Raw genomic sequence first — 13,497 nt, 5'->3', positions numbered from 1 at the left:
AATAGAGTTTCAGACTAAGTCCTTTGGGAGCACAGGAGTGACAGCTAATTATTGAGGACTAGGGAATGTTTTATGGAGGAGAGAGTAGACTCTGAGCTGGGCCTTGACCTATTTGGTTAATAGAGAGTGGGAGAAGAGCTCAAGGATAGATTAGCACAGAAAAGGAGTCAGGAAGATTCATGGCATGTTCAGAGTGGGCTGGGCTGGGCTGGCTAAAGGGTAAGCCTTATACATGGAAGTAATGGGAAATGCGCTAGCTGGTCAACAAAAGGAAATCCAGAATCAATGGCCCCAGCTAATCTGTAAATTCCCCTTTATGATGTCACAGAAAAAGCAAGGACTTTGAGCTGGGCAAAAGCTTGGTTTGAATTATGGCTCTGTCACATGGACAGATTATTTGTAGAATGGTGATGATAATATTTACCTTGAAGGGTTGCTGGGAAGATGAGAGCAATGTTTTGGAAAATGCCAGCATAGAACCTGGCATATGGTAGGTCTTTAATAACTGGGAGCAGGGATATATCTTCATCTTTGCTGTATTTCCCTCCTCTCCTGTGCCCCAGTTCCCTGTACCTGATAGTCATGAATAGTGGAAGCTTGAAGGGCTGCCATAAGGGTCATGACATGTGCTAAGAATGATCTCCCTGTACCAAGGAGAAGGGCAGACAATCCACAGAGATCATAATATGTTTTTAAATTTATTTATCTGACTTGATAATACATTTATATGATTCAAAAGTCAAAACTATTTTAAGGCTAGGCACCCCTGTAATTCCAACCCTTTCAGAGGCCTTAGTGGGAGGATCACTTGAGGCCAGGAGTTTAAGACCAGCCTGGGCAACATAGTGAGACCTCTGTCTCTACAGGAACAGCAAAAAATTAGCTGAACGTGGTGGCATGTGCCTGTAGCCATGGCAGGGTGAGATGGGAGGATCACATGAGGCCCCAGGAGTTTGAGGCTTCAGTGAGCTAAGAAGATACAGAGAGAGAAGTCTCACTCTCATTTGTGCTTTCTCCATCCCATTTCCCTTCCCCCTTTAGGCAACCATTTTAGTTGACTTCTTGTTTATCTTGCCAGTGCTCCTTCATGCAAATATGGGCATATATTCTTTCTTCCCCCACTTTTTTATATAAAAGATAGTGTATTATGTATATACTGTTCTGCACCTTGATTTTTTTTCACTTGACATGTCTTAGAAGTCTTTCCTTATCAGTGTTTATAGACCATCCTCATTCTGTTGCATAGCAAAGGTGATTAAATTCCTGTTACCTTTGGGGTTACGGGCCATCCCTAAGAGTTCCTCTAGACTCCTCTCCTTCCCATCTTAGTCAGGAGACGCTGGTGGGCCTGGAAGCCAAACAGTCAGAATCACTCAGTGAACTGATCACTCTTCGGGAAGCCCTGGAGTCAAGTCGCCTGGAAGGGGAGTTACTGAGGCAAGAGCAAACGGAAGTGACCGCAGCGCTGGCTAGGGTGCGTGGCCTCCTCTCCTCACTTGCTGGGTGGGCGGCTTCGAAAGTGTGTTCCCATGCAGCCTGCCTCATTCTTCACCGTCAAGCCAGGATCCCTCATATTTCCTCAGTCATTAGTCTGCTTCTGGGTTCTCTATCTTCCAACATACCCTCTATATTGGAATTAGAATGGGTTTTCTAAAGTATAGACCTGGTTATGTCAGTCTCTTAAAACCATTCAATGGCTTTCTAGCTCTGTGGTGCCACATTCGAAACTTTTTGTCATGTGCCCCAAACTGTGTTTTAGCCTCCCCTTCTACTGCAAAACCCTTCCTAAACATCTCATATCCTTTGCTCCTGCCACAGAGCAGTAATTGCCTTTTCAGTTATTCCATGTTCTTTCATGACTCCAATACTCTGCATATACTTTTCCCTTTCTCTGCACTACTTCTTTCCTCCTCCTTTATGCTCAAACTCTTCCTCATCTCTCAATTCCCAACTTAATCATCAACTCCTCTACCAAGCATATTTGACTCTTCCAAACTATATTAATATTTTTTTTGAGTTCCCAGAGCACTTTGTGCTTACATTTTCTGTGGCGTCATTACAATCATAGTCATTTCTCTGTCCTAACATTGGTATCTCTATACTGTGAGCTCCCGTCTTACTGCTTAATGAATGAATCAAGGGAAAACTTGTTTAGAATGCAGGAGAGGGAATGGAGTATTAACTAATCTCGTACCAAAAAGCAGCAGTATTGGGAATGTGAACTGTTCACTGTTCCAGGAAAATTGGAAATATGAAACTCTTTAACCCTTTGTTTTTTAGGCAGAGCAGTCAATTGCAGAGCTGTCGAGTTCTGAAAATACCCTGAAGACAGAAGTAGCTGATCTTCGGGCTGCAGCTGTCAAGCTCAGTGCCTTAAATGAGGCTTTGGCCTTAGATAAAGTTGGGCTGAACCAGCAGCTTCTCCAGGTGAGCAAAGATTTTCCTGGTCCCCAGGGAAGGGCTGGGCCCTAACTGAGGGCAAGACAGATCAGCTCCCAAATGTAGGTCTGAAATGAGCAAAAGGAACATTTACAATGCAGAGGAGAGCAAATACTGTAAGGATTGGGCTTAGCCATTATAAATATTCCCCTCCCACACCTCCAGCAGAACCAGCTCTGGGCTTTAGGGTAAGTCACTAAGGTTGGGAAGGGGCCCATGTGTTCTGGAAGGAAGACTAGGTTTTGGCTGGGGTTTTCTTGAGATGGATCCTCTGTCACCTAGGCTGGAGTGCAGCGGTGTGATCTTAGCTCACTGAAGTCTCCATCTCCTGGGTTCAAGCAGTCTCCTGCCTCAGCCTCCTGAGTAGCTGGGATTACAGGCATGTGTCACCACACCTGGCTAATTTTTTTTTGAGATGGAATTTTGCTCTTGTTGCCCAGGCTGGAGTACAGTGGCACGATCTTGGCTCACTGCAACCTCCGCATCCCGGGTTCAAGCAATTCTCCTGCCTCAGCCTCCCGAATATCTGGGATTACAGGCATGCATCACCATGCCTGGCTAATTTTGTATTTTTAGTAAAGACAGGGTTTTACAATGTTGGTCAGGCTGTTCTCAAACTCCTGACCTCAGGTGATCCACCTGCCTCAGCCTCCCAAAGTGCTGGGATTACAGGTGTGAGCCACTGCACTTGGCTGCCCTGGGCTAATTTTTGTATTTTTAGTAGAGATGGGGTTTCACCATGTTGGCCAGGCTGGTCTCGAACTCCTGACCTCAGGTGATCCATCCACCTCAGCCTCCCAAAGTCCTGGGATTACAGGCGTGAGCCACCATGCCCGGCCAAAGACTAGGTTGTTAATTCTGTTGGGTGAGATAATAGCAATCACCAGAAAAGAATCTGCTGAAGATCCTAAATCCCAAAGAATCTTTTCTATAGGTTACAAATTTAACCTATAATTATAGTGATGGAACCTCCTTGCAACCTCTGTTTCCTTGAGTGTTCTCTATTCCATTATTCTGAATTATTTGAGAGCAGGATTTTGCCTTTCATATCTCCATCCCCAGCATCCAGCCCATCTAGTACCTGGAATATAGGCACTAGATCAAATGAATGGATTTTCCCCCCATCTTATAAACACTCCTTTGTTCATCTTTGGAGAATAGATTCATATCCCACTTGGATTTCAGTCTTAGCATTTGATTCCTAAACTAATCATTTGTCTTTGATGCCTGTACTCCCTTCCCTTTTTGGCCAGTAGTTAGAGGAGGAGAACCAGTCTGTGTGCAGCAGAATGGAGGCCGCAGAGCAGATGAGAAACACTTTGCAGGTAGACCTGGTGGAGGCAGAGAAGAGGAGGGAAGCCCTGTGGGAAAAGAACACTCACCTGGAGGTTCAGCTGCAGAAAGCTGAGGAGGCTGGGGCTGAGCTGCAGGCAGATCTCAGGGGCATCCAAGAAGAGAAGGAAGAAATTCAAAAGAAACTAAGCGAGGTAAGAAGGCAAAATGGACACCATCACATTTAGGTGTAATACATGCTCATTATAAAAAATCAAAACACTACAGAAATTATCTGGAAAGTGAAAAAGTCTTACTTCCTAGAAATGATCAGTGTTACTAGTTTGCAGTATATCTTCCAATTTTAAAAAAAGAATGCCTATAAGAATTCTTCACTGAGGCTGGGCGCAGTGTCTCATGCCTGTAATCCCAGCAGTTTGGGAGGCCGAGGCGGGCGGATCACAAGGTCAGAGGTTCGAGACCAGCCTGACCAACATGGTGAAACCCTGTCTCTACTAAAAATACATAAATTAGCCTGGTGTGGTGGCACGCACCTGTAATCCCAGCTACTCAGGAGGCTGAGGCAGGAGAATCTCGCTTGAACCTGGGAGGCGCAGGTTGCAGTGAGCCGAGATCGTGCCACTGCACTCCAACCTGGGCAACAGAATGACACTCTGTCTCAAAAAAACAAAAAGAATTCTTCACTAATTCTCCACTACTTCACACCACCCAGTTTGAATTAGAAGCTTCTCCTTATACTCTGATAGCACTGTATGCTTATTTTAACCACCACATTCCTCATGCTATAATTATCTGTTTATATGTCTTCACCATTAGACCAAAAGCTCTTTGAAGGCAAAGCTATGTCTTAGTTGTTTTTATCCCTTCAGCTTTTAGCATAGTGCCTACCACATAACAGGGGCTGAGTAAATTTTTTTCCTGAGCCAATGAATGACCTGGCTCAAAGGTCATCTTTCTCCTCTACACAACCTCTCATTGTCCTAATAATTGTACCGATTCTCCCTTCACAGAGTCCCTTTCTCGGGACATTGATGACTTTCTTCCTAGTATTATGTGTGCATCTTCTCAAGACTAAAACCTCCTTAGGGGCAGGTGTCAAGCTGTCCCTAGCACAGGGTCTTGCTCACAGGGGAGCATTCTTCCTGGGCTGGGGGATCTGTGGGCTGATCAGGGAAATAGATAAATGCCGCATGCTATTGGGTAAGCAATCTGGGCTCACAGAGCTGGGTCCAGAATCTCTGAAGAGCCAATGACCCTAACCTGGTGGTAGCGGCCCTGGGGGAATCCAGGCTCTGCTCCATCTCTCACCACATTCTTCTCCTCAGTCACATCACCAGCAGGAGGCAGCCACGACTCAGCTGGAGCAGCTACATCAGGAGGCAAAGCGACAGGAAGAAGTGCTTGCCAGGGCAGTCCAGGAGAAGGAGGCCCTAGTACGAGAGAAAGCGGCTCTGGAGGTGCGGCTGCAGGCTGTGGAGCGTGACCGGCAGGACCTCGCTGAACAACTCCAGGGGCTCAGGTAGGGCCCAGACTCAATTCAGCCAAGCACAGAGAGAGCTTTGCAAGGCAAAGGCGTGAAGCTAAGCTCCCTGCCGTAAGTATGTAGGTCCTAAATTGATTATGAATTTATAATTGCCCCCCTAACTTCTCCAGGTAGCCAGTACTTAGAACCCAACTCCTCTTGAGGAAAGGTAAGGGGCTTGATGGGTAAGAAACTCTTCTGATTCCTGAACCTCACAGCTCAGCCAAGGAGCTACTAGAGAGCAGTCTGTTTGAAGCCCAACAACAAAATTCTGTGATAGAGGTCACCAAGGGGCAGCTGGAGGTCCAGATTCAAACTGTCACTCAAGCCAAGGAAGTAATCCAAGGTGAGAACCCAACTGGAATGGGGCGCACTCCATTCCATGGAGATGTTGAAGAGACAGGAAGACAGTGGGAGACAATTAGAGGTCCTTCTCCAGTAGGGTGCAGGTCCTCTGAGATAGAGTTGCTCATGAGATCAGGGGAGAGGGAGAATTTTATTAGGTAAAAGGAGGGGGGCAGAGGCCTGATCCTGTCCCTGGCATGTTAGGGGAAGTGAGGTGCCTGAAGCTGGAACTGGACACTGAACGGAGCCAGGCAGAGCAGGAGCGGGATGCTGCAGCCAGACAGCTGGCCCGGGCTGAGCAAGAAGGGAAGACTGCCTTGGAGCAGCAGAAGGCAGCCCATGAGGAGGAGGTGAACCGGCTCCGGGAGAAATGGGTAAGTGGTCAGTGTGGCCGGGGATGGTCTCCCTTCCATGAGTGTTCCACCTGCTGCCTCTTGGTCCAGTTATTGCTGCTCGTATGAGTGAAATTTGGTCCCCAAGCTGTAAAATCCAACTTCCTGCTATTAAATGAGTTAATATATGAAAAGCACTAAGAGTAGTTCCTGGCATATAGTGGGCTCTCTATTTGTGGTAGCCATTATTATTGTTGTTATGTTGGTGTGTACAGAGAATTGAGAGTGGACCCTGGGATTTAGGATTATTAAACTGGCCTCAGGATGAAAACCAGGGAGAGGAATATCTTGGATGCATTCTTGTGCAGTTCAGAACTGTGTTTTGTCTTTTAATTATGTAATTTAGTCCATTTGGTTTTATTGTGATTTTAGTTGTATTTGGATTTATTTAAGCCATCTTAGGTTATTTGTCCTACCTTTTTATATCTTTTTTTTTTTCTCTTGAGACAGAGTATCACTCTGTCCCTCAGGCTGGAGTGCAGTGGTGCGATCTTGGCCCACTGCAACCTCCGCCTCCTGGGATCAGGTGATTCTCCTGCCTCAGCCTCCTAAATAGCTGGGATTACAGGTGTGCGCCACCACACCCGGCTAATTTTTATATTTTTAGTAGAGACAGGGTTTCACCATGTTGGCCAGGCTGGTGTCAAACTGACCTTGTGATCCACCTGCCTCAGCCTCCTAAAGCACAGGGTACAGCCGTTTTTATATCTTTTAGGGAGGGGAAAGTACCTTTCTTAACTTCTTTCAGAGGATTAAGTTGAGTGATTAAGTTGTATTCTTTTCTCACCTCTTTTTTCTCTCTGCAACTGTGGATAATATGTACTTTATTTTAAAAATCCTGTTAGTGGTTACCTTTAATATTTTTAAACATATACTTAATAGAATCTCAAGGTTCAGTAGTTTTACCCTTTTCCTGAATGATACAAGGGTCTTAGAACATTTTACCTGGGCCAGGCACAGTGGCTCACGCCTGTCATCTCAGCACTTTGGGAGGCTGAGGTGGGCAGATTGCTTGAGCCCAGGAGTTTGAGACCAGCCTGGACAACATGGCGAAACCCCATTCCCTACAAAAAAAAAAAATACAAAAATTAGCCAGGGATGGTGGTACACACTGTAGTCCCAGCTACTTGGAAGGCTGAGGGGGGAGGATCACTTGAGCCAGGAGGTTAAGGCTGGGGTGAGCTGAGCATCACTGCGTTCCAGCCTGAGTGACAGAGTGAGACCCTGTCTCAAAAAAAAAAAAAACGTTTTACTTGTTTCACTCCTCCCTAATTTATAGGCTGTTTTGTTCGGTGTGCTCAGTTCTAACTAGTTTAACACCACAATTTATGATTTTTTATTGTTTTATACAGTCAATATTTGTTCAGATACAACAATGAATTTATACCTTTTCTGTTCACCATTCCTTCTTATATATCAGACTTTCTATTCAGATTTATTTTTCTTTTGCCTGAAGTAGGATTTTCTTTGGTAAGGGTCTGTTGGTAGTTAATTGTCTGAAGATGTTTCTATTTTATTTTTATTCTTTTATTGAGGCAGGGTCTCACTCTGTCACCCAGACTGGAGTGCAGTGGTGTGATCATGGCCGACTGCAGCCTCGACCTCCTGGGCTCAGGTGATCCTCCCACCTCAGCCTCCTGGGTAGCTGGGATTATAGGCATATGCCATCATGCCTGGTTAATTTTTTTTTTTTTTTGTATTTTTGGTAGAGATGGGGTTCCACCATGTTTCCCAGGCTAGTCTCAAACTCCTGGGCTCAAGCAATCCACCCGCCCTTGGCCTCCCGAAGTGTTGGGATTACAGATGTGAGCCACCATGCCCAGCCTACTTTTATTCTTGAAAGATAGTTTCTGGCTTTGTTCAGGGTTAAAAAAAATAGATAGATAGATAGATAGATAGATAGATTCACTAAGTAAAAAATTCAGATACAAGTTTCTAGGATGAGAATTATTTTCTCTCAACATTGTTGGTATTGAGAAGTTAGCTTTCATTTTAATAATTCCACAATTTCTTGTGTTTATTTATTTATTTATTTTTTATTTTTTTGAGACAGAGTCTTGCTCTGTCACCCAGGCTGGAGTGCAGTGGTGCAATCTCGGCTCACTGCAACCTCCACCTCCTGAGTTCATGCAGTTATCCTGCCTCAGCCTCTAGAGTAGCTGGGATTACAGGCATGTACCACCATGCCCGGCTAATTTTTTTGTATTTTTAGTAGAGATGGGGTTTCACCGTGTTGCCAGGCTGGTCTCAAACTCCTGGGCTCAAGTGATCCATCTGCCTCAGCCTCCCAAAGTGCTGGGATTAAAGGCGTGAGACCATGCCCAGCAATTTCTTGTGTTTAGATGTGTATTTCTTTTATTTGGTTGGAATTTCTTAGACTTCCTGAAGTTAAGATTTCATGTTGAAACATCAATTCTGGAAAATTCTCATATATTATCTCTTCAATATTATGTCTTTCCTGCCGTCCTGCTTTTATTTATTTACTCTTTAAAAAAAATTTTTTTTTTTTGGCTGGTTGTAGTGGCTCACACCTGTAATCCCAGCACTTTAGGACACTGAGGTGGGCGGATCACGGGAGTTCGAGACCAGCCCCACCAACATGGAGAAACCCCATCTCTACTAAATATACAAAATTAGCCGGTTGTGGTAGCACATCCCTGTAATCCTAGCTACTAGGGAGGCTGAGGCAGGAGAATCACTTGAACCTGGGAGGCGGAGGTTGTGATGAGCTGAGATGACGCCATTGCACTCCAGCCTGGACAACAAGAACGAAACTCCATCTCAAAACAAAAAAATTTTTTTTTAATTATTTTTTTTAGAGACAGGGTCTTGCCCTGTTACCCAGGCTAGAGTATAGTGGTACAATCATAGCTCACTGCAGCCTCAAACTCCTGAGCTCAAGTGATTCCTCCTGCCACAGCCTCCAACTAGCTGGAACTACAGGCATGTGCCACCATGCCCAGCTAATTTTTTAATTTTAATTTTAATTTTATTATTATTATTATTTTAGAGATGGGGTCTTGCTGTGTTGCCCAGGCTGGTCTCGAACTCCTGGGCTCAAGCCGTTCTCTCACCTCAGCCTCCCACATAAGCTGGGACTACAGGTGCGTGCCACCATACTTCTCTCTTTCTGTACTCTGGTTAGTTGTATGTCAGACCTTTTTACTCTATCCTTCTTTTACTCTATCCTTCTTTTACTCTATCCTTCACTGCCTCTTGCATTTTACATGTTTACTTTTCTCTTCCTATGCTGTGTTCTGGATTTTTTTTTTCAGATCTCTCATCTAGTTACTGATTTTCCTTTTAAGCTGTGTCGAATCTGATGTTTAGTCTATACCAAGTTTTAAATTTCACTTTTTAAGTTTTTTTCTAGACATTCTATTTGGTTATTTTTTCATCTCCTCTTGGTCATTTTTTTCAGTCTCTTTTCCCTAATTTGTATTTTCAGTCCCTTCTTTCAAACATATGAAACATACTTGTGTCCTGTCTAGTAATTCCAATAACTATTAATTAATGTTTTGGGGTCTGGTTCTGTAATTTGTTGTTTCTGTTGGCTATTACTCATGGGCTTGTTTCCCTGTGTTTTTGTGATTCTTGACTATGAGCTCATGTTCTTTGGAAATTTTCCTTTTTTTTTCTTTTTTCTTTTTATATTTTCTTTTTTTCCCCCAGAGACCTTTGTTCTGAGGAAGTTTTTCTGTGGGAATCTTTTTAGGCCCGAGGCAAAGGAGTTTTTCCTCAGAGGATTTGTTTATGCTTCTGTCAGGAAGCTGGAGGACCAGCATCCCAGGACCACCTTAAAGTAAATTTTCTGTTTAAAGTTTTTTGACCCACAGTCAGGCCCAGACCCCATGTGCAGCTTAGCTTCTGGTTATGAATTCTCAGAGGAGACTTTTTTCCTACCCTGTATCAAGGTTGAGATAAGCATATTTCCTTGATAATTTCCTTCTATAGAGTTTATTTTGTTTTGTCCCCTCTCCACATCCCTCCAGTTTCTTTTTCTCCCTTCCTCCCCATCTCTTCCTTCTTTTTGCCTTTTCTCCCTTAAGCTGAGGTCACTATAGCCCAGAGATAGGCATTTTTTTTTTTCTTTTTAGAGATGGACTATCACTATGTTGCTCAGGCCGATCTTGAGCTCCTGGGCTCAAGGGATCCTCCTGTCTCAGCCTCCTGAATAGCTGGGACCACAGGCACAGTACACCATGTCTGACTTTTTGTTAAGGACTGTATACTAGGCTTTGCAGACCATAGGGTCTCTGTCACAATTACCTAACTTTGCAATTGTAGTGCAAAAGCAGCCATATATAAACAAACGAGCATGACTGTGCTCAAATAAAACTTTATGTATGGATACTGAAATGTGAATTTCATATAATTTTCACATATCACAAAACATTTTTTTTTTTTTTTTTGAGACGGAGTCTCGCTCTGTCGCCCAGGCTGGAGTGTGGTGGCCGGACCTCGGCTCCCTACAAGCTCCGCCTCCCGGGTTTACGCCATTCTCCTGCCTCAGCCTCCCGAGTAGCTGGGACTACAGGCGCCCGCCACCTCGCCCGGCTAGTTTTTTGTAGTTTTTAGTAGAGACGGGGTTTCACCGTGTTAGCCAGGATGGTCTCGATCTCCTGACCTCGTGATCCGCCCGTCTCGGCCTCCCAAAGTGCTGGGATTACAGGCTTGAGCCACTGCGCCCGGCCACAAAACATTATTGTTTTTAACCATTAAAAATGTAAAGGCTGGATGCAGTGGCTCATGCTTATAATCCCACCACTTTGGGAGGCTGAGGCAGGACGATTGGTTGAGACCAACCAGGGCAACATAGCAAGGCCCTGTCTCTTTAAAAAAAAAAAAAAAAAAGCCTAAAAGGTAAAGGCTGGGTGCAGTGGCTCACACCTATAATCCCAGCACTTTGGGAGGCCTAGGCGGGCGGATCACCTGAGGTCAGGAGTTCGAGACCAGTCTGGCCAACATGGTGAAACCCCATCTCTACTAAGAATACAAAAATATTAGCTGGGTGTGGTGGCACATACCTGTAGTCCCAGCTACTTGGGAGGCTGAGGCAGGACAATTGCTTGAACCTGAGAGGTGGAGGTTGCAGTGATCCAAGATTGTACCATTGCACTTCAGCCTGGGCGACAGAGTGAGACTCTGTCTCAAAAAAAAAAAGTAAAAACCACTCTTAGCTCACAGCCACAGAGCAACAGGTGGTGAGCCAGATTTGGCCCACATACTATAATTTATTAACCCCAGTCCAGATTTTTGTCTGTTTGCTTGTTTTGTTTAGAGACAAGATCTTGCTCTGGTCACCCAGGCTAGAGTATACTGGCACAATCATAGCTCACTGCAGCCTCAAACTCCCAGGCTCGTGATACTCCTGCCTCAGCCGCATCTGCCTGGCCTTTCTTTCTTTTTTTTTTTTTTTTTTTGAGACAAGGTCTTGCTCTGTCACTCAGGCTAGAGCGCAGTGGTACAATCATGGCTCACTACAGCCTCGACCTCACGGGCTCAAGTGATCCTCTCCAGCCTCCTGAGTAGCTGGGACCACAGGCATGAACCACCATGCCTGGCTAATTTTTGTAATTTTTTTTTTATTGGTTATGTCATGTTACCCAGGCTGATCTTGAACTCCTGGGCTCAGGTAATCTGCCCACCTTGGCCTCCCAAAGTGCTGGGGATTACAGGTGTGAGCTACCACGCCCAGCCACCTGCCTTATTTTTATTTATTTATTTTTTTCAACCATCAATGGCATTTTATTTTGGAAGTTTCTATGTATTACATAGGTATTAACTTCCTTCCTCTCCTACTCCTCCCCACAAAATCCAGAAAGTTATTTTTATACATAAACAACTGAACATATAAAAATCTCAGACCTAATTTCTCTAAAGTCTTGGGTTAAAAGAACTTGAGTGGCACTTCTCCTTTCTGAGAGGACTACTTCTGAAGGAGGATTCATGGTCTGTCCTTTGCTCACTACAGATTTCTCCTCTTCTCTGGAAAAAAGATGGTCAATGCTTCTGCTTCCTTTTAATAAATTAATTTCTTGATTATTATACAGTATTATTCCCCACTTGACACCTTCTTAGAAACTTGATTGTTGGATGCATTTTTCATTTGGCAAAAATTCAATGTGGCTTTGCGTGGGATGTCTGAAGTGTCAGAAACAGCAGTGTTGATGTTCTGGTTTTGAGAGGGAAAATATATATAGAGATGCATACATTCCCTAGAAGAACAAATGTAAGACTGAAATAGGGTGTGCACAGAGTTAAAAGGGCTGATAGACACTACTTGGTTTGGAATTCTGTGACTGTCAACAATCAAGGACTGCAGTGTAGGCCAGAATACAAATCTCCTTAGGAAGACGTTTGGTTAGGCAAAACCACTGAGAAATGACAGTGTCTGCTACATTGTTCGAAGTATATCAGAGCAGACATGCACAAGAAGCAGCATTATGAGTCATGTGTAGTAAGTAGTCACCTATCGGTAAACAGGGGCATTTGTGCAAATGCTCTGGCAACCTAGGCACTGGGGGAAGAGAAAAGAAGCATCCTATTAAAATGTACTTCCATCTCTAACTCACCCAAGACCCCAGGGCTCCTAAGCTTCATGATTTGCAAAGCCAAAATGAAATTTAGCATTACATGTCATTCTATGTCATCTGGAAGCTGGTCCACTGGGGCCATCTCAGAAGAGCTGCTCAAGAGGGTAGCAAGTCTACCCAGAAGGGTATGCCTTAATGATCTTCACATCATCCACAGGGCAGTCCTGGGAGTTTGTTTCTACCATTCCCACGCGATTCACCATTCCTATGCCCTGGCACACTTGACCAAAAATGGTGTGTTTGCCGTCGAGCCACTGGGTGGGGGCGAGGGTCACAAAGAACTGGCTGCCATTGGTGTCTGGCCCCGCATTGGCCATTGCAAGAATTCCAGCCCCCGTGAATTTCAAATCTGGATGAAGTTCATCTTCAAACTGTTTGCCATAGATAGATGCACCACCTCGACCTGTCCCTGTTGGGTCACCTCCTTGGATCATGAAGTCTGATAATTTCTGTGGAATTTTGTACCGTTGTAGTAACCTCGACAAGCCAACTCAGCAAAGTTCTTACAGGTCTTTGGAGCATGCTTCCAGTACAGCTCCAGCACAATTATTCCCATGCTGGTCTCCAAGTAAACGTTGGGTGGCTGCCAGGAATCTGGGGGAATTGCCGCCATAGCAAAGCTGGTGGTGGAATGCTTCTCTAGGAATTGCCTTTATTTTTATTTTAAATTCTAAATTACATTTGCATTGGGTGAAAGATAATGGATTTACTTTTTTTTTTCTTTTGGAGACAGAGTCTTGCCCAGGCAGTGGTGATATTTCAGCTCCGCCTCCTGGGTTCAACCAATTCTCATGCTTCAGCCTCCCAAGTAGCTGGGATTACAGGCATGTGCCACCACACCTGGCTAATTTTTGTATTTTTAGTAGAGACTGGGTTTCACCACATCAGCCAGGCTGGTCTTGAACTTCTG

General features: G+C 44.5%; 1 protein-coding gene and 1 pseudogene across 3 annotated transcripts in view; one reads left to right on the top strand and one right to left on the bottom strand.

Annotated features, from left to right (window-relative positions):
- Positions 1-13,497, top strand: part of CEP250 (centrosomal protein 250) — a 62,236-nt gene that overhangs the window by 20,784 nt on the left and 27,955 nt on the right. The window contains exons 15-20 of one of the 2 annotated variants that reach the window (XM_025399985.1): positions 1,330-1,474; positions 2,281-2,427; positions 3,696-3,926; positions 5,058-5,251; positions 5,473-5,600; positions 5,804-5,973. In XM_025399985.1, coding sequence (XP_025255770.1) covers positions 1,330-1,474; positions 2,281-2,427; positions 3,696-3,926; positions 5,058-5,251; positions 5,473-5,600; positions 5,804-5,973 — 1,015 coding nt within the window. Of the gene's footprint in view, positions 1-1,329; positions 1,475-2,280; positions 2,428-3,692; positions 3,927-5,057; positions 5,252-5,472; positions 5,601-5,803; positions 5,974-13,497 lie in introns of both variants that reach the window. The other variant, XM_025399986.1, reaches the window with a different exon arrangement.
- LOC112633372 lies at positions 11,716-13,200 on the bottom strand (annotated as a pseudogene). The gene has a single exon (XR_003121515.1). The product of XR_003121515.1 is annotated as a peptidyl-prolyl cis-trans isomerase-like 1 pseudogene (transcript).

Source organism: Theropithecus gelada, chromosome 10 (genome assembly GCF_003255815.1).
Source record: "Theropithecus gelada isolate Dixy chromosome 10, Tgel_1.0, whole genome shotgun sequence".
Classification (NCBI taxonomy): domain Eukaryota; kingdom Metazoa; phylum Chordata; class Mammalia; order Primates; family Cercopithecidae; genus Theropithecus; species Theropithecus gelada.
This window is presented reverse-complemented; position numbering and strand designations above follow the sequence as displayed.